We start from the raw sequence: 25,182 nt of genomic DNA, 5'->3' as shown, positions 1-25,182 counted from the left end.
TCACCTATGCTAACAACGTATTAAAATGCAAATCAGTGCGGTTGCAGATACGCACGTACACGCGCGCCCACGGGCCTAATTATCCCGTGATGTCACAGACGCGCTCCTCATGTTGCGTTTCCTTGGTAATCTATCAATCTGAATCCAGTCATTAACTTTACAAATATCAACGACGGCACGTACAAATCGGAAATAATCGGTTTTTGATGAGCGATGCAGGTGCAGATGAAGCTTGCAGAGATGACATCACTATCATCCTATCAGACAGACATCATCAAGCCCCGCAGTCGGGTCTCATTTTCCGAGGGCCAACATATATGACTCACACATGAGTGGATCATTTTCAGGATTTTTAATTTTAAATTAAAAAAAAGTTGGCAGTCCCTGCAGGATAGCTAACCCAAAAATGTATTCTTTCATCCTTTACTCACCCTTATGTCAATACAAACTATATGAATAGTAGACATAAAAATAATGTTAATTAAATAGCATCATCCCCCATAGTCTCTCACTGTATAAACACAAAACCATTGGGACATTTCTTGAAATATCTTCTTTTGTGTTTTAAAGCTAAAAGAGTAACATTCAAGTTTTAAACAACATCAGGGTGAATAAACATTGACAGAATTTTTATTTTTGGGTGAAACTTTTCATTTCGCAATTAAATGGGTATAATCTATCCTGGGACCCACCGCCAACATTTTTAAATGGAAAATGAGAAAACACTTTTTTTTATAATTTAGTTTTTATAGTTTTATATGCTTGTCATTGTATTAAATAAAATGTAAGTTTAATTGCATTATCATAATAAAATCATTGCCATTTCTTGTCATTAGTTGGACAACACTGTTTTTGTGTGTCAATCATCACTACAGCTTGTGACCCACAAGTGTGTCCTGACCCATGTTTTGAAAACTCAGGGACAGTTTACCAAAAAATTTTAATTCTGTTATCATTTACTTACTTCTTCCAAACCTGTATAAATGTATTTGTTCTACTGAATAGTACAAATTAAAACATCGGAATCTTGGGAATGTTTGTAACCAAGCAGATCTGGGGCACCATTGACTTTCATAGAACGAAAGATAATACTTTGGAAGTGAATGGTGTTCCAGATCTGTTTGGTTATTAAAATTGATCAAAATATCTTCAATTATATTTAGCAGAACAAAGACATTTATGATGACAGAATTTCCATTTTTGAGTGAAGTACCCCTTTAAGACTTAAGGTTACTGCTGTCATAGCCTCTTTAGGTCAAGACCATCAAACTTTATTATCCAAATGAACACTTGTGTGACCCCTCACAAACGGATCGCAGCCAGGACTTGTAACCTTCATGTATCCAGAGAGCACATGTTCATGGTGACAGTCAAGGTTTCAATTAGACTGACAGAGCTGCAGTTAAAGCCATGCTAAGTTTGAAAACAGGCAGATGGTGTGTGACAGACCTTCCTCTGCTCTTCAAAGCCGAACTAAAGAGACTGCCCTTCACTGATCTCCTGAGGGAAACACATGGGATGATCCGTTGAGCTATGATGTCCTATGTCAATAATTCATATCCATGCAGAGAACGGCGCACTGTCTAATGTGAACCATCAACTGTGCGAACGCGCAGGGAAGAGCGTTTTTCTTCTATAATAAAGAAGAAACAAAAAGCTGAATTTCCTAGTCCAATTTACTCCCACAAAATGTCTGTAGGATCTCGGTTTGTGTAAAACTCTGCTCATTTAAAGAACTTTTGGCTGTGAATCAGTCAGAGATAAATGAGGGTAATTACACACATGGGCCAACTGTTTAAATTGGGTTACAAGTTAGGTTACAATACTTTTAACTGCTGGAATAAAACTAATCCTGGTTTCCCCTGGCACAATGCTTGGACTTTTTTTAACACGCCATGTAGGCTGTGCTCTAATCTTGCACCACTGATCAAGATTATAATAAAAAACATTAATAATAAATATCTTATGCTTAACCATTCATCTCTAATAGCTTGGCTAAAACAAACACAAACCCTGTGGGATGACCTGCCGGTCATCGCAGCCCTATTAAAAACGTAAGAATCATTCAACAGTACCGCATTAGGAAAAATGTATTCCTCTATAACACACCCGACAATACTTCATTACACACCCAGCATATTTTCCATGATGGTTGTTGGCCAACGGTCAAGCGTGTTGTGATTTATGGCTCCACCTGCTGGAGGACACACACAGTGTGTCTCGACGAAAATCAAAGCCAGGACTAGGGGGCAACAGAGTGCAAATAATCATTCAGCTCTGTTCGTAATGAGGTGCTAGAGAGACAGTAAGCACAAAGCTGCAGGTCTGAGGTCAGTTTTATAGAGTGATTTAAGATGATTAAAGTCAAAGCAGGGGTTCGTGGCAGTTCAAAACCCAACAGCTTGGTCGTACAGAACCAAACATTTAAACAGGAGTGAAGAGGGAAGGCCTCCGAATGCAGTCGTAAACATGGCAGACGTGCATGCTTGTAAGGAGTAGTGTGGAGGGGGAACAGCCCACCGCCATCAGGCCGGCATTTAGTGCAGCAGGAAAACAGACGGCCTGGCTGAGCTCCACGGCGGCCTGCAGCTTAGCAATTAGAGACCGTCCAGCTTTGACTACAGAACAAACAGACATTAAAAAAACCAACACACAAGACTAAATCTAGGACAACGACTATACCTGACTCGTAACACTTGGCTACAACTTGCCTAATGCATCTCAGTAGAAAGAGATCTATGCTCCCACCTGCGAGGGCAAAGACCAATGGAAAATCCCATAGCGGCCATAAAACCCAATGTTGCGTTTCTACGCCGGGATGCAGCGTACAGTCTGGAGCTTTCCTGGCAGCTGGGTTACTGCCGCCGTAATTCACAGCACATAAATCTAGGAAGTCATAACATACTGCAAGGCTTGAATGATGATGAACACCGTCTCTCTCTCTCCCTCTCTTTTAAAGACTTTTCATCGAGCAGAGATTGGGCAGAGTAGATACAGGGTTGAGAGTAAGAGGTTAATGCTCGGACATTGAGCCATTAGAGGAAATCACTTATAGAGAGGGGAGGAGAACTGGCTGTGAATACAGGATGATGGGAAATGAATTGGCAGGAGCCAGAGATCCAGGAGCCACCAGGAACAATTGATCCTGAGCAGGACGAGTAAGTGATGAGACCTTGGAATGAACCAAAAACCCCTGTTAAAAAACACCTGCTTGCTCTCTCATAGGGTTGCAAGATTACATATTTTCATATTTGATCAGTTGGTAAGTTGTCCAAACCAGTCAACTAGGTTGTTTTAGGGATTTTGTATAATTAATTTTGTACTCTAAAGAAGTGTATAATTACGCTGGTTTAGGCTTTGGCCTATAAAATATGCTAATAATGTTGTTCCTGTATAACTCAGTGGTAGATAAGGCATTACATTAGCAGCGCAAAAGGTTGTAGGGTTGAAAACATGCTAATGTATACCATACCTTCTTGTAATAAAAGTGTCAGCCAAATGCATAAATCGAACATAAACTATAAAACAGCAACAACACTCACAACATGAAGGTCAACAAAAAATTATTATTATTAGATGAGGTTAAATTTGTTACACTGCTGCACTCCAAAGGGGATACATTTAATGCAATTATTACACAGCTCATTGGAATGCTTGATTCTGATTGGCCAGTCGCGACATTTGCAGGTTTGTTATTCCCAGATAACAACCCCTCAAATTAATAACACACAGTAACCGGGATACTGCAACTTATTTTGACAGGTAAAGTTTAATATTACACAAATATTAAACATAAATATGTCTTTTAATTTACAAATGATTAAACCAAATAGTGTGTGTGAGACATTTGAACGTCCCATCTTAAAATCGTAAGTAAATAGGTTTTCCTCGCGGAAGGTCTGCATTAGTTAAGAATTTGCAAATTAAAATATTTAACTACCAGCTGCCTATACATTATCCCTTACTTAATGTTTCTTAAAGGGGACATTTCGCAAGACTTTAAGACGTAAAATAAATCTTTGGTGTGACCCCAGAGTACATATGTGAAGTTTTAGATCAAAATATCACATAGATAATTTATTATAGCATGTTCAAATTGCCACTTGGTAGATGCGAGCAAAACTGTGCCGTTTTTAGGTGTGTCCTTTTAAATGCAAATGAGCTGATCTCTGCACTAAATGGCAGTGGCGTGGTTGGACAGTGCAGATTAAGGGGTGGTATTATCCCCTTCTGACATCACAAAAGGAGCCAGATTTCAATTAACTATTTTTCACATGCTTGCAGAGAATGGTTTACCAAAACTAAGTTACTGGGTTGATATTTCAAATTATAGCACTTAAACATGGAAAAAGTCTGATTTTCATGATATGTCCCCTTTAATTCGACTTCTTTAAAGCTTGCATAACAAACACCATCCAACATCCAATATAAAGACAATTTATGCTGGCCTTTAAAATGAGTTTCCACCCCACAAGTCATGACCATAAACCAGCATTGTAACAGCTAAATTTGATTAAGCTAAACAATCATATAAAGTAAAATAAAATCCTAACTACTCAACAACTAGTTTTATCATCACTGATCCAAATCCATCTCTACGTTACCCCGGTCTCCTCATCTAAAAGGTCAGGATAAGGTCACCAGGTTGACCCCTGGAACACAATCCCGAGGCTTTATACACACTTCCAGGAGTCAGCCAGGACTGAAAGATCACTGATGCATGTCTGCCAATGGAAAGGCAGAGCAAGGAATGCTCACACAGGGATAATCTAACAGGAACATACAGTGGAAGTTTGTGGCTCATTAAGGTGAACAGTATTTTTTTCTCTCAAGCCGAAGTGTCAGGAAAGCAGCATCTGTGATTAATTGTACACGTCTCCTCCAACTCTAAGAGCTAAGCATCTCTGCCAATCTTTTTTTCTCTTTAATGTTGACAAAGCTTTTTGCCTCAAAACACTGCTGAGTAAAAGCTCATACTGCAAGCGTGCACAATTTGCAAAGGGTTTGTCCTCTCAAATATACTATTTTTCCAATTCTCCACACACCTGCAGTTTAGCTTTCCATGTGCGACACCTCTTTTCCTGCCCCCTCTCTCAAATAAAAAACAGCACACTCATCAAAATGAGCTCCATCTGAGACAGAGGAAACAGTCAGACTCAGCTGTCTCTGGGAGGGGGTGTTGTGGGGCAGACTGCACAGCATTAAAACAACGTACGAAACAAAAGGACACGGATCAGAGCCAGTAGATTCAACAAAGGTCTCAATACTTACTAGCTAATTATGCTGAGTGAAAGCTGTGTACTTAAAACTCAAATGAAGTCATTTCTTTATACAGGACAAAAATATAAAAAATAAACAACTTCAGTCAAAAACTATTTTTGGCTTTTAGTCTGGGAAGCAGCTAAATTGTTCATACCCTGCTAGACAAAGCTAATTTGAAATCTAAGATTTCTTGTTGAGCATGAGCAAAAGCCACCCTGCGGCATTAAGTTGTAAAGAGCTAATAAAATACCCTGAGCGTATGATGCCATCTGCTGGAAGGCAGAAGTATTGCACCAGCTACATTCGTTTAACTGAACATATGACATTCCAAGCATGCGACTGTGTTAATAGACCAGAGGCAGCTGTTCATCCCTTTAATGCATTGGCACATGAACCACCTCCTAAAACAGCAATGACTTTAATTACAGTGACATAATAACACATTACAGAGCTTAACAGTACATGTCAAGTCATTTTACCATTCCAAGATATTTGGGACTTCAGAGGAAAAAAAAGTGAAATTTCAGTGACACTAACTAAGAAAAGAAAAAATGTCTATCACAAACTTTTAATTTTTAAATGTTGCATATTATATAAACCTTCTATAATGCTTTCTGATTAAAAACTGATATTATGCATCAACAAAAAAATGCAAGCAAATCTTTATTTGCAGATACTTCACAAAACATTTATTTAAAAATGTCAGTGCATAGTAATTACAATAAATGGCTTTAATTCAACACTGTCGACATGCCTGTACTACAAAAAAGGCTTCCCCTGCTGAGTCTTGGCTCCTTATCTGGTTTGTTTGGGATTTCTTCTTAGCCATATAGCCTCTGGCTTGCTCACTGAGAGTCATAGGTGGCACCATTGGCACTGTTTATTGTAAAGCTGCTTTGAGCAATCTTGTATTTGTGAAAAGTGCCGAACAAAACAAAACCTAATTGAATCTAAGAGACTTCACAGAGGGACTAATGAATGCCAAAAAATGTATCCAGAAATTATAGGCGATCGGATTGTGATTTGAGAATCAAGCACGGTTTGTCTGAACTATCTAGCACCTAGCCTATATGAAGTGAAAGCATTATTATTCAAAGAGAGGAAACTCTTTTTAAGTAAAAAAGTTTATTGTTAACAGAGTCACAGTTATTACGCATGACATCCCGTGTATTCACATTTTATTATTATAAAATAATACGTCTTTTATAGGACACCTGTATAGTGCTTTAGTTTGATATATGACATTTTCTTTGTAATCAGTGCATACTTGATAGCATCTTTTTGCTACAAAAACGATGTCAACAAGCATACTTTGTTTGCTTGTTGGGTAAAACCACAAAACTTGTTTTGAAAAAAAAAGTTTTAAAAACTTAAGACAGTTGAATAAATTTATTGTGGGCATGATGTGTATAATGGTGTTCCAGTACTAGTGGGACAGAGGGCTTGAGATCAGGTTGAACATGCTTTAAATAAAAGGCCAAAACATATATAGAAGGTTTATCAAGTGTCGTGATTAATGAAAAGCATGTCTGGCCTCTCCACCTGTTGCTGACTGGCTTTATGCCTTTCAATCGGGTCAAAATCTCTGGTAAGGACAATGAAAGTGTTCCCTAAAGAGCAAACGCTGTCTTCCCAAACCTACACATTTACACAATATACATTTAGAATTTAATGCATAGTAGCATTTATAAAATGTAAAGCACATTCAGCATACTATGAACTCGGGGTGTGCCATATCATACGTCCATGATAACACCAGTATATTTTTTACATGATACAATTTTTTTATTTTGCGATATAAATTATATAGCGACACAATGATGTATGGCACATTTACATTCCCTAACACGCACAGCAACAACACCTGAGATCAAAAACCCCATATTAGAAACACCGTCGAGTACAATCAGGCTGGGAAGGTATAAGAGGAGGAGATACAAGCAGCTGGTAATGTGCGGCCCAAAAGTAAACAAATGACTCAATCGAGCATCACTGTGCAAATGACTTTAGTTACTGTTAAACTGAAGTGTTAAGGAGTTGTTACATAGGGAAAACCATACCAACTCATACCACTGTGATGACGGTACCTTACTGACTGAATTTAAATACAAAAAGTAAACACTTTCACCCTGTGTGAATGTACCGTTACTGCTTGGTACACCCGATTTCTCACAACATACGCAGACCATAGACACAGACCGATGACATGCTGATTTGTCCTGTGTTTATATAAAAATCTATACCCAAATGTGACATGATTCATTTTAAAGGCGGGGTGCATGATCTCTGAAAGCCAATGTTGACATTTGAAATCACCTAAACAAACACGCCCCTACCCCAATAGAATCTGGATCTTCTTTTGATAGACGCATCCCACACATACACAACCCAGGCAACGATGTCAGTTAGTAGACACGCCCCTTACTGATGATTGGCTACAAGTGTGTTTTGGTAGTCGGCCCAATTCCCTTTCCAAAGTGTTTTTCAAAAATGATCCACCTTCAATATTATTTATTTTATGTTTATGAAAACAAACATACATGCACTTACATGTAAAATCATTTTAAATGGTTAGCTACTGACTTGACTGGGATCTGTTGGGAGTGAAACCAGTAGAAAACCTGTGGTAGTGTCATAGTGATGTAAAATTTTCATACCATTTCATCATCTCCAGTTTGTACTTTGTTTACATTTGACTCATGCTGTGTGATCCTGTCACTACTATTGCACTAATGCTGCTTCTGCCACCTCATGACAAAAGATTTACAATTGGAATTAGGTAGTCTTTCATCAATGACAGCTTATTGGATGGAATAAGCTGTCTACATTTTTTATATCGTCATAAATATTATTACCCTAAATATTCTTAAGTTATCATGATATAATTTTGAGTCTGTTTCGCCCACTATGAATAGTGCATACTGTATATGACACATTTTTGTCAAGCTATGGGCCTTGTTTAACTTGGACCACATTCAGGCAACTGAATTCTTTGCAGTTGGGTGTGGTCCCTAATTTCTATCTGCGGTAAGCTGCATTTATTTCTCCTCATACAGAGCCAATTCCTAGCATTACCTAGAAAAAGCATCCAATGACAGCAAAGAAGCTAATTCTGTGCTCAGTTGGAGTTAGCACATCAGCCAAGAGCTGATAGGTGAGAAAATGTTTCATGAGCAAATAAAACATTTAGCCAAGGTTTACAGAGCTCACTTACAAAGTGAATGTGTGTTAATTTTACACAGACATCCCTGAAATAGGCCAGGAAGAAATAACTAATCATTTACAGTCAATAAGCCACATTGTTTAAAACGTGCAGAACAGCCCTCTTTGTGTTCATGTTTTATACGAGTGCTGAAGTGACACACAGTTTAAGTCTGATCAGACAGAGAGAGAGGAAGAGTCCGGCACAGCTGAATAAACCAATAGTGCAAAAGGTCTTTGTTTGATCCATGCGTTTGGGCTTTATGTTTACTTAAAGCACACTTTAATCTCTGAAGCAAAATCAAGACAGCCCTGCAACTCCTTGTAACACATAAAAACTGTCACCTGTTTTTTTGGAGAAAAATAGGCAAAATAATTAAAAAGCAATGATACTAGTTTATAAGCTATGTATTGTATGTAAGACACTGTTGTCATGGATAAGTATCATAGTAAAACTAGTGTTACTGGTGTACCATAACAAGATGAAAACTTTGCTGAAATATTGATTTAAGTCTATAGCCACAAAGCCACAAAGGTATCCTGTAAATCTGCTGTTCATATCAAGAAATCCATTCAAGTCAAGGAATATTTACTTGTCTTTAAAAATCCAACACTAGTATTAAATGGGCATATGGGAGGTTACATGAATTCATGTCCGTGATTGGCTAAAACAAGTTACTCAGGTTTTGCAACAGCATAAGTCCAGTCTTACAACTCTTATAACAGCATCAGTGGCTGGAGTAGCTGGACAATAAAAAAGTTTAAAACTCAGGAGGCTACGCAGGGCTCGCAAAATGTATAAATCCCTGGTAGCCCTTTGAGCAGGCACTCTTCTGTTTTGGTGGTTGGAATAAATAAATACATTATTTTAATGTAGAATATTAAGACAAAACCACTTTCAAAACATAAATAATAAAATTACAATAATCAATCAAAACATTTGGTTTTAACTGAACTGAAATTTTCTATAAAGTTCAGGTTCTGAATCTGAAATATCAACTGAAGTCACAGATAAGAAGATGCTACTTGATGTTGAGGGCATAGCACAGGGGTTCCTCGATTGGTTTTTACCATGAGCCAAATTTTGCCAACAACACAAAGCCAAGGGTCACTGACCACAATGTTTGCTGTGCTATACTTTTTGTTGTTTTTGATGCTGGAAAAAGCCACCTGTTCTCGTTCTCCCTCTTCTCCACACTGGATCTACTCACAATGGGTCACACAACTCACGGTTTGGATCGCTCACGGTTTGGACGCTTTCCAGTCACTGGACCATTTTAGATCAGAAAAATAGGGGCTACTGTTGCTTTAAGAGCACGTTCTGCATGGAGCCACATGGCCTAATGTCACAAATACTATTTTTAACAATTTTGTTTTACTAGAATACATGCTGAGATTGTTTTGTGTCTATCTGTTTGGTAAAGATGAGAGAGAGAGAGAGAGAGAGAGAGAGAGAGAGAGAGAGAGAGAGAGAGAGAGAGAGAGAGAGAGAGAGAGAGAGAGAGAGAGAGAGAGAGAGAGAGAGAGAGAGAGAGAGAGAGAGAGAGAGAGAGAGAGAGAGAGAGAGAGAGAGAGAGAGAGAGAGAGAGAGAGAGAGAGAGAGAGAGAGAGAGAGAGAGAGAGAGAGAGAGAGAGAGAGAGAGAGAGAGAGAGAGAGAGTATATATCACATTTAAGCTTTCTGCAGGAGACTTTACTTCCTACATGAGGATAGTAATGACCAACAAGACAATGTTGGAGAAACTTGTGCACAATAGATCCAGAGCATCAATGACAAATCAATACTGTGGGCACTAGGGTTGTGTATTGCCAACAATTTCAAGATACGAATCCCAATATACAATCCCGCAATACGATGCATATCGCGATACAAGAACATGTTGAATAAAATTTTTGTTTAGAATTTAGTAACATTATTATCTGTTTACTGTACATTGAATAAGCAGTGTTGTTAACGTTGTGTTTTTGCCATTCATTTATTAGCTTTTGGGGAAGGCATAAAATCCATCTCTGTCAGACCTACACTGCAAAAAATTATGTGTTAATTTTTTACACATTGTGTCTGTCATGCCATTTTATCCTTAGAACACCAAAACCAAGGTATTTATTTGTTCCAGGTCAGTTTAGCCACTGGCCAAACTGATACACAAACTCAGACAGGAAGTTAACTGACAACCGATGAAACCATCTACAGTATATTGTAATAACATGAAGTTAACTGCATGTAACAATACTTTACTGTTCAACTTCCTTTCTGCTGTCTCATAAGCCTTTTACCAACAGCAGGGCTGGAGTTGAGTAAAGCACCCTAAGCCTGCTCTAAACCCTCAGGCTTAACAGCAGAATCAAGTGCAGATCTGAGCTGGTAAGGGTAAAAGAGAAGATTGTGCTTTTATGATGCAACTGTAGTATAATCAAAATGTGCCTACATGCCTTAGTCAAAGAGGTGTGTTGCCCTAAAGCTACCGAGAGGCACATACTCTGTTTCTCTGTCTCTATAGGGCTTAGAATCATGAGATACATTACTTAAAGCAAAGAACATGAATGAAATGTACAGATAGCTGATATCATTTCTTTTGATCTTATCATGTGTGAAAGGGGATACTTGATGTAGAGTTGTTAAGAACCTGCAAACGCTCGAAAGGTTCCTTTTATTCTCTGCATTAAAGATTATCAAAGCAATAACACTGAAACACACAGTAAATATGCAAACTTGCAAAACTTGAAACTAAGGCGAGGTAGTCATGAATCACACAGGCACTTTTCATCCCATGTTTACTACATGAAAGTATGGATGGGCTTCTTATGAAATCTGGATTTGACATTGAATAAAGATAGGTAAAAAAAGGATGAAGAGATCAGATGCAAGACTCTCTTAAGTGCGTCTGGCATGTTTTCTTGTAAATTAGCATCTTTTATCAGGCTCTTATGTAATTTCACTTTCATGGCAATGAAAAATGTATTAGTTAGTAATTGAAAATATTTTCACAAATGTCACTTCATGCAGTCATTTCATTGGTATTTAACAAATTTTACTGTCTTTTGCTGCAAAACCCACTAAGTGCATACAAGTTTTTTTAGCCAAAAAACTCTTATTTAGACAAGACATAGTAAACTGTTGCAAAATCACTAAGGATGGACTTAGAAACATTGCAAATGATAAAAGCGAGAATTCAAAAGGTAATAAAAATTAAAAAGTAAAGCACACAATAGGGGGCACTGCCACATTCGGGTTGTATTCAGCTCCAAGTGCTCATATGGGACCAATGTTGAATGTGATCTAAATGTTATCCGTGCACGAATGCTATATATATATATGTGGCCGGTATTTCTAAATGGTTTTCATCTCCGTATTTTGTCTCAGTATAGTGGCTTTTGCATCTGAGCTGTTAAAATAATCAAATTGTTTATAAAACATACAACTTACATTGCCTTGTGCTTGTCCTCTGCTAAAATCTGATCATTTGACTTGAGTCCATACCTGTGGGACATACAAAAAATATATCACAAATCTGTAAGAGAGTGTTTTAGCATTTAAAAAAAATGGTACTGAGAAGTGTCAAACTGTAAATTGTTTTTTTTACTTGTGACAAGTATAATCTATAGAGAACAGATCCATCCACCCAAGAGATAAGGACAAGTACATACATACATACATACATACATAAAGTGGAAATCAACACATGAAGCCTTATAGAACTGCAGCAGTGCTGCAAAGTTGTCTCTGAATGCCTTCATTTACCCATTTAAAACCACAACTACAACACAAGCTAAACACTATATTGACATTTATAATTATTATGAATAATAATGATAAAGCATATGCAAGACCAAATATTAGAGATAAGTGCCATGCAGTCTATTGCACATCTCCAGCGACTTCTTAATGTAAACTGAATGTTGACTTCAAGTATACATGAATAGCATGTTATAAACACAGACTACAATTTTTAGTCCTTATTCACACGCCATGACAGAAACAGTCATTTTAAAAAGAAAAGGTCTATTAAATCATTCATAGGCTGGCTCAGACCTCTTGATTAAATTTCTAATAGATCAATGAAATTGCACAAGCACTTAAAACTATTTTCCAATACCTAGAAAGCTAGTTTTTATTTATGTATTTGTATTTGGCAAGTTATTTGCTAGGTCAATATCTTATCAGTAAACAGCCAACCCACTGAACTCGCTTTATGCAATTTGGTAATCTATTCTTTGACTCTGCCCTGCAAACAGCAGGTTTAAGAGCTAGACTGATGTACACTTTAAGTAAATCAGATAGAAAACATTACAAAGTCTGCAACAGGTCGAACATTTCATTCCGTTTAAGATTACACAACCTTGTTTTGTAGGCATTTTAGTCTGGGACTATGATAAGCACTGTCAGGGCCCCTCTGACATTTAAGAGCAAACTAGCTTGCTGCTTTGTGAATTTAAATTGTTTTTGCATATTTATATCTACATTTACAAATATGTCATTCATATGATATAAAGGATTGTAAATAAGTTACATTTCATATTATCAGAATAAGCAAAATGCAATCTGACGTGTTGGTGTACAAGGCTTTTTTTAAGTTAAGGATGACTACGCTCATACATGTTAACTTTATAATTGTTTTAAAACATACAAAATATAATATAACAACATATTTTTTATTGCCCGCAATACAGAATATAGTAACTACATAGTCATTGTAAAAGCAAGGACACTTGTGAGTGGGTCACTTGTGTTTAAGGTTATGTAATGGAGGGGGTGGGTGGTCAGAGTGATATTGTTTTATGAGTACTGCTGAAATGGCAACCCTGCAAGTAGGCCAACATGCCAAAAAATAAATAAAAAAGAGAGAGATTTTATTTAACCCACAGAGTGCCTGCGGCACATACCACCTCCTAAATGAAAAAGGGCACGTTTGCAATGTAGTAAGCAAACAAGTATGACCTTAAAAACTGCTAGGCTTACAACCTCTTTTTAAATCTAACATTTAATCAGACACAACATATTGTATATTTTATCAAGAGCAATCGGTCAGGGAGATTTTGAACAAGCTGAGTTTTATCCAAGATAAACAACAACAACAACACAACACATTTATAAAAAAACAGAGCACAAAGGACGAGGGAGTAGATTCGGTCTTAAAACCCTTTTACAGTAGTTGTATAAGCCATATCATCAAATTGATTTTAGAGATGCATGTGACTTACTTGTCTAGAAAGTCTTTGTCCACCACAGCACTGATGTCAAGCAAGGGGTTTCCCATCCCAAAAAGGGCATTTTGACTGTATAAGAAGAAACAACATTTCAATTAAGATGTAGAAAACAAAATAGCAGTTCTGACATTGTTAAAATAAAGGGAGAAGTAATGTTGTTCTACAATGTATCATCTGAACGTGTATGATATATTTTTGAAATAGCAGGGGCATTTTAACTACTAAGACAACTTATTATTTTTAGCATTTAAACCAAGAATTCAAAAAATGTGCATGACTCATTCAAGAATTTTGTCTTGAGGGACTTTCCTAAGCAAAAATATTGTATGGACAAATATGGAAACTTCAGACAAGCGTATATATTGTGCATTTAAATAAAAAAAACTAAGCATTAATTTGACATGGCAGATACACAATGTGATATTTTTAATGAATTTTTAACAGGTTGAAAATCTTTTGTTTACAACACACAAACAGTTTTAAAGCAGTAAATGTTTGCAATACAAAGGATAATATTGCCATCATTTAAAAACAGTGACTAAATCATTTAAGTAAGCTTTCAGACCTCAGCATTTGGTCACGTGGGTGAGTGACTGACCGTCCATTCACCCTAGTTAGGAAATGTGTGGTGAAACCCTAAAACTAAATATCTAACATTAACAAACAGGATCAAATGACCCATTTTGCAAATGAAATGAAAAATACATGGCTATAAATGATATATTACAATTTATAAATTACTAAAATATAATTATTTAAAAAATATACGTTTATAAACTAGGAGAAAATAGTCACTATCTTTCCATTAACACAGAAAGACAACAAACACAATTCTTCTAAATAATCTCCAACAAAAATCAATTGCTTAGGGTAAAATGCTGGCAGTTATGGGAAACCTGTGAACAAGCACAGATGTGTCAGTGTGGAAGTTTGTCAAGTTGGGGGTGTTCTAAAACATATGTTTTCATGTTATTTAACCTACAAAGAAATCAGTGAATAAAGTTATTTCTGCAAACCTAAAATGCAGTATTTAAAAACATGATAACAGCACTGTGGTCAATAGGCTAACGTTTGCAGAATGCTGCAATAAAAACGAACAAATTCTGCAATACATTTTAATTACTGAGGGAAAAGGTCTGATAGACAAGCAGAAAAGAAAGCCCTTATATTCATATAATGCCATAAACAGCTGAAAAGTGGCGCTTGGATCCTTACCTGGCTGCAGGCATGAGGATGACTTGAGGTGATGCTCACTGAAGTTAACTGACTGCTGTTAGCAGCACGCGCAATAGCTGCCTGAGCAGCGCCTCGATGCTGATTGGCTAAGGAGGGTGTTTATCGTATCGTGCAGACATGTTTTTGAGTTAGTAAATATGGGACGTCATTTAACTTCAGTGAGAATCGCCTAGAGTCAACACAGGCGTATACAAATACATGAGTCGTTGCGCAGACAAATCATATGACATCAGAGTACCGCGGGGCGATTCGAAAGTAGAGTTTCGCTCTCGCGTTATTTTTACGTCATATGCAAGTGGATGCTGCGGGCTGTTTTTGTAACGTGGTTTATTTTAAAATGTATCATTCATAAACAGAACGAACCACGTTAAATATTCATCTGCATAACAGTACTCCAAGCATGATCAATTACATTTTAAATTTACATTCATTAATTTTTCATTCAGTTTTCCAAATAAGAGGTAATTTACAATTTAGCAAGAGAAGCGTAGTTTACTGATGACATTTTTAACAACACAAACATGGTGAATAGCCTATAACTAGCAACAAGGTAAAATTAGATCTCTATCCTGTTACCCTTTTCCATTATAACAATACAGCACATTATGGGTTACTTTGACAAGTCCAGACCAACAATCCAACAAGTTTAAAGGGACAAATGCCATCTGCAAGTGACCTACACAATTCGGAACAACAAAAACTTGTTTAAAATACACATTTGTGCAGATTTTATATCTTGAATAGGATACACTGCGTGTAAATGCATGAATTCTTTAATGCTTTGGAAACTTGCAGGAAAACCTCGTGTATGCACCCGAATGCATAACAATAGACACGCGGGGCTTCGTTTACAAAGAGTAGATGCAATCCACTCCATTGTTCAATATATAACACTTTTGGGTTATATCTAATAACTTTGCTTATACAACATAAACAACACGAGACCACCTCTCCATTCATATATTAGATGAGGGTGGAGGTTGTTCACTAAATAAAGTCTGCATGATCACGAGTTCGCGATCGTTGTTTTTCAGCATAAGTAACAAATAAATAGCTTTCCTGCAGAAAGCAATAATTTGACAGCAGGAGAATTAATATAGGCAATGGCAAACAGATGGGCATTATCTACTGCAACAACCATAACGCAAGTCATGATGAAAACTGAATCAAATCAGACACAGGACAGCAGTACCATTCAACAGCATTGCTCATAGTTGAGTGGAAAATAACCAAGACACGTAATCTAATACAGCTTTAAAATACAAACAACAATCTGCTTTTGTAAAACTGAGTTGACAGCACAAGGACTTGTGAAATACACCTGACCTCTGCACAAAAGTATTATTAAATCACTGTAATTACAATCTGCACCCTCCCATCAATGTCCAATATACACTTCAAAACTAATGCTGGTGTTTACCGTACCTGAGCTTTATTTCCTCTAGTTTAATTTTCTTAGCTTTAGGTTCACCGGACGCCATGCTGTACTGATCTTGATCTATCAGACACGCTCGAGCCACATTGATGAGCGAAGGAGGATCTGGCGGCACCGACAACAGAAACATGCATCAGTTGTCGCTGTGTACTGCCTGAGTAAAAATCAAGATTTAAGTTTAATATAAACTATCAACTATATAAAATTAATACCACACATACACATGCGTAGCATACGTATTGTTGTATATTCTAAATTATGCTGTGTAAATAAATATTTTAGCTGTTTTTTTAGATATAATTTCTGTCAGGCTTATATGTGGGCGCCTAAACTGAGAAGAGAACTGACACATCTGCCACTTTGCCAGCGTAGTGTGAAGGGTCTTCGCTGCAAAAATTCAAGAGAGCTATCTGTAGGTAAGTTTTATTTAGAAATACGTTTTACCTCTGGTTGGGCTTGCTGAGTCGACTACTTGCGTTTATTTATTTCTACATTATGATATCAAACAACCGGAAAAAAACGGGACATTGCAACTCGTTCAGCAAACAAAACTTTCAGACTTAATGGTTCTTAACTTTAGCGTTTTCTAAAACATGGTTTTGTTCGCTGTCACACATTCCGATTTTGACTTAAAACTGTGTTTCTTTAAGTGTATTTGTTGTGTGAATCACTTCCTTAAACTAACTATTTACTATGCTAACGTTACCAGTTTGCTTCGTTTCCAATGAATATGGACTCTAATATAGAGAAATCTTGTTTTAAAGTTTAAATGCTGTTTGTTTAAGTATTATAAATTACAAAAGTTTGTATTATTGTGGATAATGATAAAGTGTTTGCACACAGCTCAAAAGAGAACTAAAATATTCAGTCTCTATCTGGAGTTATAACCAGCCTTCAGGAAGCCCGATTTATAACAATACACTATATGTACATGGTATAATGATTTTCAGATAATTCATTAATGCTCATTTAAATAGCTGGAAATGTAATTAAAATATACTGTATATATTCTCTGTATATAGAATCCACAGGGACAACCTTACAGAAAGCTCTGGATCAAGAGAAACAAGCACTGCTTTACAAAGTGCACAGTTATATCATCATACATACTATTATGCATTCTGCCTTTCTGCTAATCTCATGTTAATTTTAGTGTCCTATAGCGTAGTATTGTATCATTCATCTACAAATAGTCTTTAGTTTAATCAGATTCATAAAAGACAGATCAGATGTACCACTACTTTCTGGCAAAAAAGCCAGGCTGAAGCCGTACCCCGGGTGGAGGAAGTCACGAGTAGGCAACACTCACAAAACATTATCCCACTATCTATGGATAACTTATGATTGACTACATGTTCGTGTCATTTACATTATATCATTATATCACAATGGCCAACAAAACACAGACATTTAATGCAGGTTTACATAGCACTTACGACTCGTGATCTGTTTAGGACCGCCCCATTTCAAGAATAAACACACTTGCCGACCGCTTCTACCCCTGGATGAACAAACCACATTCATTGTTTAAAAATGCTGGGTTATTTTGAAAGCTGAACAAGCTTAAATTTCCCTCACAAACACACTTATTTGGTGACGCTGATTTATAGTCAGCTCTTGGTTGGTGAAGTGCATCCACTATTCTGGGTGAAGTGCCCATATAAGGACTTCCAAAGTACTTCCTGGACTGCTTACGTAACAGATTCAGTAGTCAGAAAAAAAACTTTTCAAAACTTGAAATACTCCGTCATATGTCCAAATGGGTCTTTGAACCTTTTCCAATGTTTAGCATGAGGAATCCAACTCTTTAACTATGTTAATAAGTCAGAATGCATGAAATACACTGGAATCTAGACTTTCTGAGTAAATCAAACTTCAAATGCTTTGCGAATCTTCAATATCCCTTAGAAACCTCTCCCCGCTGTAAAAAAGTAACTTTTACTCTGAATATTTTTAGACCAGTAACTTTACTTTTACTTAAGTAAAATATTATTAAAGTAACTTAACTTTTACTTAAGTAGAATATTTTATTACTCTTTCCAACTCTGCATTCATGTGTATTAAAATTAAATTTGCGTCCGTTCATAGAGAAAGAGAAACGTTTTATATCTGTACACATTTCCTTGCAAGTACAATTTTGCCTGTATTATTGGTGTCCCCTTCAAAAATTGTTCTTGAAAAATTTTATGTTTATTGTCCCCCCCAACATTTAGATGAAATTTTCGCCCCTGCTTTCCCCAGACTAAGAAAAGCAGACACATACTGTATTTTCAGATATTTACAATAAAATGTCAAGTCTCCATGTTAACTTTGCGATTTCTTATTCTCTTATAGCTTCTTGGCTTTTCAGCTCTCATCTCATCATGATTCACAGCTTGTTCCTGATAAACAATGTTGGTGATATATTCCTGGAGAAACACTGGAAGAGTGTCATAAGTCGCTCCATCTGCGATTATTTTTTCGAAGCCCGGGAAAAGGCGGTGGAACCTGACAATGTGCCTCCAGTCATCCAGGCCCCTCATCATTATCTCATAAACATTTATCGCGAGAAGATCTTCTTCGTTTCTATCATCCAAACAGAAGTGCCTCCTCTCTTTGTAATAGAATTTCTGCATCGAGTTGCAGAGACTTTTCAGGTATTAAGAAACCACTGACAGTCCAGTTTAGCGATTTTATTCAGGCATGTTTACTAGGGGTGGGAATCGCTTGGACCCTCATGAATCGATTCAGAATCGATTCTTAGTGTCCCGATTCGATTCCGAATCGATTCTTGACGTAATAATTTGCATATCTGTGACGTTATTACGTCACATTTGCTCTCAAAGCCAGGTGAATGTTTGCGCTTTTGCTACTAGTCTGAACTGTCACATGTACTTTAATGCAACTAAGGGATAAATAATGTCATTCTTATATACATATATGTCCTGTTTCTGTTGTAAGACATTAAAACCAGTAAAAATAGTAATTAAACGTGACATATTAATTCTATATGTTAACTGGCATTAACTTCCACAAACTGACTAATGTTAAGCATCTAATCATCATCATTATACACAGTGATTGGCAGTATTACTGTATTTATATACAGCACACCCAGCGACTGAATAACAAACTATGTGCATATTTTTACAGAAGTATATTCATGTTATATATAAACAGTCAGCGGATGATTTAGGGCAGGGGTGTCCAATACGTCGATCGCAAACTAGGCAATGCCGGTAGATCGCACATAATTTAACTGCTGCTCCACGTGCGAAATTGTCATTATGGTCTTAAAGAGTAATTGTGAAACACGCAGGTCTTTTTGAGTTGCTGCGCCTTTCTTCTCAAATGTGTTTTGCCAGGCCACTGCAGCTCAGTCGTCTTTAACTTCTAAAATTCACAAGGATGCGCATTATTTCCTCATGCAGGAGTGATCCACACGCACGCCATGGTGTGTGTGAGCGAGCAAACGAGAGAGAGAGAGGCAGCGTAGCGCTGATTTGTATCCTTCTGATACAGTTGTAATATTCACTAAACCGCATCTCCGCTATTTTAAGGAGTACTCGACATGTACTCAAGGATTTTTTTTTTTAAACTCCTCAAAAAGAATAGAGTAATGGTGACAGCCTTAAATTCAATGTATATGCAGTATAATCCTACAAGCATTTAAAGTGTTCTTTCTCTTCTGCTCTTGTAAGCTCCGCTATGCGCTCGTGCAGTGCGCGCTCTCTTAAGTTGTCCATGTGCATTACCGCTCCCCCAGTTGGGTTCCGCCTTTTGGTTCTGATAACGTGACGTTATTATTTTGTAAACTAACATTTAAGAATCGATTCTTGACATTTGTGAATCGATTCAGAATCAGCCCACGTCCGAATCGCGATTCATCTAAGAATCGATTTTTTTTCCCACCCCTAATGTTTACTGTATGTCTTGTATTGTATTATACAATATGATTTTATAATCTATTACGCAGGATTACTTTGGAGAATGTTCTGAAACAACTATCAATGAAAATGTGGTAATAGTCTATGAGCTCCTGGAGGAAATGTTAGATAATGGATTCCCCCTCGCTACAGAGTCAAACATCTTGAAGGAACTTATCAGGCCTCCCACAATGCTGCGCTCTATGGTTAACACCATCACAGGTAACACTTCCATTAGCTTCTAATGTATTTTGTGTATGCATATGAAATGCCGAAAACCTCAACTGATTTGCAATTCTCAGGCAGTAGTAATGTAGGGGCGACTCTCCCTACTGGGCAGCTTTCCAATATACCATGGAGAAGAGCTGGTGTAAAATATACTAATAATGAGGCTTACTTTGATGTGATTGAAGAAATCGATGCCATCCTGGATAAGTCTGGTAAGAATGGTTTATGCGAGTATGTTTAGTGCATGACAAATGCATGATACTGTGTATTTGTTTCTGGTATAATGCACAATACTGAATAACTGATATTGTAAGTATGAAAACTTACTATTGGTTTATTTTATTTTCAGGAACTACAGTTTTTGCAGAGATCCAGGGTGTGATTGATGCTTGTGTCAAGCTGTCTGGAATGCCAGATCTTACACTCTCATTTATGGTAAGTGCCTCAAATATACACGTGGCAATTTGTTTCCCCTGTGATATATTTTTTATGAATGTCTGTCTACGTTTTCTTTCAACAGAACCCTAGAATCCTGGACGATGTGAGCTTTCATCCGTGTGTACGATACAAGAGATGGGAAAGTGAGAAAGTTATCTCCTTCATTCCCCCAGATGGAAACTTTCAGCTCATGTCATATCACATCAGTGCCCAAAAGTAAGTGAAAAAACTATTAGAGGTACTGCAGAACAACAGGGTGTATCAGTGTTGCAAATGCATTTATTTCTCTCGCTCTCTCTTGCTTTCTCTGCAGCCTGGTAGCAATCCCAGTGTATGTGAAGCAGAATATCAGTTTCTTTGAGACGGGATCTTCAGGAAGACTGGACATCACTGTGGGTCCTAAACAGACCATGGGAAAGACATTGGAGTGTGTTTTAATTACCGTACACATGCCCAAATCGATTCTTAATGTGAACCTCAATACAACTCAGGGAACTTACAGCTATGACACTGTTACAAAGGTATAGTACTCCACAAACTAAGTTTATGGTTGTAATGACACGGTTTCATCATTTTAAAGCATTTTGTGTCTTTCTTTGTATGTAACTGAAAAATGTCTAATAGAAGTCACTGTTGTCCTGTAGGTGTTAGTGTGGGACATAGGGAAGCTTAACCCTCAGAAGCTTCCCAATCTGAAAGGGAGTCTCAGTCTGCAGTCTGGAGCACCTAAACCAGAGGAAAACCCAAGCCTGAACATTGACCTGAAAATTCAACAATTGGCAATCTCAGGTAGCTTATGACCCCTTTAACAGCTTTGGTTGTTATTATTTGGCAGCATAGCTATAGTAACTATTTAAATGTAGGGATAAAACTTTTATTATTATTATTATTATTATAATTAATAATAATTACCATATGAAGAGCTCAGGTGCAAAATCCAGAGCATCTGCGTTTTCATGTAAATTAGCTTTTTATAATCAGGCTCTTATGTTTAGGTTCGGTAATTTCACTTTAATTGCAATGAAAAAGTTATTAGTCATTAATTGAAATGCCTTATTTTCACAAATATCAATTTGAATATTTTCCAATTACTTCCAAATTTTTCACATACTGTACAACATTGGTTCTTAAAGTGGGGGCCGTGCCACGAGATGGTGCGTGCGTCTGCAGCTTTTGCATCTGAGCTCTATATTTATTCCTTTATTTTTTATCTTGGTCAGTTTTTTGTTATTTTATATTACCCTCCATATGTTTAAATAATAACGCTCAAAAGTGTTTGAATTAAGGTGCTATAAAAAATATAGTTTTCTTACTTTTTTGCTTTTATGCTTCACAGGACTGAAGGTTAATCGGCTTGACATGTATGGAGAGAAGTATAAACCATTTAAGGGTGTGAAATATGTGACCAAGGCTGGAAAATTTCAGGTCAGAACGTGAGACTGTTACACGGGGATTCATTCATCCCTGAATCACATGGATATGCCACAAGTTTAGTAGAGATGCCAAGTGACAAATCATACAAGACTGCACCTTGTACATAATCAACCCATTGAAGTTACATCTGTCGTTATATTGTTAAACTTTGTTTTTTGGGAAAAACTGGGAAATTGCAAGATTTTGGAGAAAATTTCTGTGGGAATATTTATCTTCACAACAAAGAACATTCCAGTGATTTATCAAAACTGTATAATGTCAAATTTTAAGTATGCAATTTACAGTATTTCTGCCAGGAATGCAACGATTTTTGCCAACATAAACAGGGATTGTTCACCTTATAGCACACATGATTCAAATGTTACAGAAACTGGACAGTTTCAGCACAACCCATATAGGCATTGTAGATTTGTAGGACATATTATGTGATGTAGATGAGATAACATCAGTTAATGCTCTACAATATTTGATATTGGCACAGAACAATATCACAGGCCTTATTCCATTATTCAGTTTATGTATTGTAATCTCTTGTTTTAAGTGGCCTTTAAATAGAAAACTACTGTAAAGAGGCCTTACACACACAAATTGCCTTTTTTTAAGCATAGCTATGCTTATGCAGTCGAATACACAAGACTGTCACACCCACATGGATAGTAGCATTCTCAACAGTCTCTTTAACACTTTATTTGTCATGTGCAAGCACTACAGAGCCATTAGAAGCACACATGACCATGAACCTGTTGCATTGACTTGGTATGGTAAATGTTCAGGTCCACCACATTTAAGCTTTAAAGAGAATTTGCACAATTACAAAAGGGTAAATCCATTATTTTATAAAATGTCATTTAAAAAATTGGGGAAAGTCAAGGGAGCAGTGTAATTGCATAGAAGATATGTATAATATAACCTTAAATCCTTTTGGTTTATAAAGTTTGGAAACAAAATTTGATATATTTTGTGTGCTTTTTTAAAAAATTGTAGATATATCTTCGTTCCAGTGTCAGTTTATACATTACCAAGTGTTTTATATGAAATTGGAGCCCAAAGTGTATCTCGTGACATTAGCTTTATTGACACATTTGGTGAGGGACGTATTCAAATGAAACGCCTCACATGAATGTTTTATTATTCTCAGGCACATAAGATGTTTTTTGTATGTGACACTAAAAACAAAAGTCAACAGTAGTGTCATATATACATTCACAAAACATTTGATTTTCAACATGTCAACATAAATCAAAACATGCTATTACACACAAAATGCAGCCCTGAAAACTTTCACAACGAGGCACTATATTGGGGCTGAATAAGGTACTCTTTCAAATGTGTATATACTTCAGAAAGAGTTTAGGTGAATGCAAGGCAGTGAAGCATCTTTTGATAAACTGTCAGATAATAAAGAGTTCAGCTAAAGGTGATACGCATTGTGCTACTCGAATTCAACATTCATATCTTTACAGCCTTTAGATATCTTCAAACACAGTGGTTTCACATATAAACAAGCCACCTGGGTCTTGTGTATAAGTTAGTCATTTTACCCAATAGAAGATATTTTAAGATGGCTCCTTTATCAATATACAACAAGTGAAATACTAACAAAAGGAATCACACTGAGGACAGCCTCAAAATTACAACTACATTTTGTTTTATGTGTAAATTAAGACTGCCTTTGGTGTTCACTGTATCCAAATACCAGAGAAAACAGTTCAACTGTTGTGTGAATTGTGCTTTTTCGGAAATGAGTGCTATGTAGTGTAAAAACAAGCTGCATTCATTCTCTCAAGTTTAACAGAAACATTCACAAGTGTGAATTAAGTGTAAAGGATGCTATTAGTTTAACCATTCATGTCTACACACACTTACAACACAATATAGTTTTTTATATACAGTATATAACAACTATAAAGAATAATAAGTTCACATACTGTATATGTAAAAATCTTTGGCATCAATCATGCCATGCAAGATAAATCTCTGTAATTGCATGACCCATCCAAAACAACTAAAACAAATCGATTATCCCATTTAATAAATACTAAAGCAAAGCCAAAGCAAAGTTCATTATAAATAAGAGTTGAAAACAGTTAGTTAAAGTGAATTAGACTTAAAAAAAAAAAAAAATTAATCAAAACATAAAACGTAATTTTTTGTAATGTATATTTGTGACAAAAAATGAACTGTGATAATGATCTGATGACATCATTAAAAAATATAAATATATACATTTTTAATAAGAAAATTGAATTGTCAAAAACTAAATGAAAGTAAATTTTATCATGAACTGTAACACTGTCAGAGAAAGGCATTTACAGTAAGTCACCATGCCATATTTCTCCAATACAAAATAGAAAACGTATTCATGCAAAAAATATATATATACCTGGAATTTGGAAACCCAACATACCAAAAATATATATTTAAAAATCTGCTTCCTGTGTTTACTACACTTAACTATAGCAAACTTTAAGGACAAAAATAGCTTTCATAAGGATAAAGTAATCAGTGTATCCTTACTAGTAAGTAAATAAAAATAAGTCCTACCAGTCATCCCTAAACTACAGCTGAACACTGATGTCCAATAGTTTAAGGTTGGGGTCCTTTTATATTTCTTTTCTGTTTTTTATTAAAACAATCCCCAGTTTACTGGTACCAGGGTGTCTTTCTGACCCAGCGAAGAGTGAACCCTGCATCTGTGCGGATCTTGATGGAGGCGGCCTCTGCTTCCCTCACGGTTTCCTTTACGGACTGCATGAGGTTCTGAGCATTGTGCACAAGCATCTCGGTGGCCTTAAAGAGAAACACAATTACATTTCTATCTGTACAATCCTAAATA

At 36.5% G+C, this 25,182-nt stretch overlaps 3 protein-coding genes across 6 annotated transcripts in view; 1 reads left to right on the top strand and 2 right to left on the bottom strand.

The window, feature by feature from the left end:
- Positions 1-16,478, bottom strand: part of adka (adenosine kinase a) — a 168,947-nt gene extending 152,469 nt beyond the window's left edge. The window contains exons 1-3 of one of the 2 annotated variants that reach the window (XM_065296743.1): positions 16,332-16,478; positions 13,665-13,739; positions 11,890-11,943 (exon numbers count right to left, since the gene is read on the bottom strand). In XM_065296743.1, coding sequence (XP_065152815.1) covers positions 11,890-11,943; positions 13,665-13,739; positions 16,332-16,471 — 269 coding nt within the window. In that variant the 5' untranslated portion in view covers positions 16,472-16,478. Of the gene's footprint in view, positions 1-11,889; positions 11,944-13,664; positions 13,740-14,885; positions 14,999-16,331 lie in introns of those variants that run through there. The other variant, XM_065296744.2, reaches the window with a different exon arrangement.
- Positions 16,479-16,672: 194 nt separating this feature from the next.
- Positions 16,673-23,298, top strand: ap3m1 (adaptor related protein complex 3 subunit mu 1). 2 transcript variants are annotated; one of them, XM_065296741.1, is made up of 9 exons: positions 16,673-16,757; positions 18,676-18,977; positions 20,297-20,468; positions 20,549-20,686; positions 20,824-20,909; positions 20,995-21,128; positions 21,226-21,433; positions 21,557-21,701; positions 22,249-23,298. In XM_065296741.1, the coding sequence occupies exons 2-9, from the start codon at positions 18,705-18,707 to the stop codon at positions 22,347-22,349; spliced, it is 1,257 nt and encodes a 418-aa protein (XP_065152813.1). In that variant the 5' UTR covers positions 16,673-16,757; positions 18,676-18,704; the 3' UTR covers positions 22,350-23,298. The 2 variants fall into 2 exon arrangements, with proteins under 2 accessions (XP_065152813.1, XP_065152814.1); XM_065296742.1 differs by having other exon boundaries at positions 16,679-16,753.
- A 102-nt stretch (positions 23,299-23,400) lies between these two features.
- The window catches only part of vcla (vinculin a), a 49,470-nt gene continuing 47,688 nt past the window's right edge, over positions 23,401-25,182 (bottom strand). For both annotated transcript variants that reach the window (XM_065296739.1, XM_065296740.1), the window contains one exon: positions 23,401-25,136. In XM_065296739.1, the coding sequence (XP_065152811.1) occupies positions 24,990-25,136 (147 nt within the window). In that variant the 3' untranslated portion in view covers positions 23,401-24,989. The remainder of the gene's footprint in view (positions 25,137-25,182) is intronic.

This window comes from Paramisgurnus dabryanus, chromosome 20, assembly GCF_030506205.2.
Source record: "Paramisgurnus dabryanus chromosome 20, PD_genome_1.1, whole genome shotgun sequence".
NCBI classification, from domain to species: domain Eukaryota; kingdom Metazoa; phylum Chordata; class Actinopteri; order Cypriniformes; family Cobitidae; genus Paramisgurnus; species Paramisgurnus dabryanus.
Note: the sequence above shows the minus strand (reverse complement) of the source record. Positions and strands in the feature narration are given on the sequence as shown.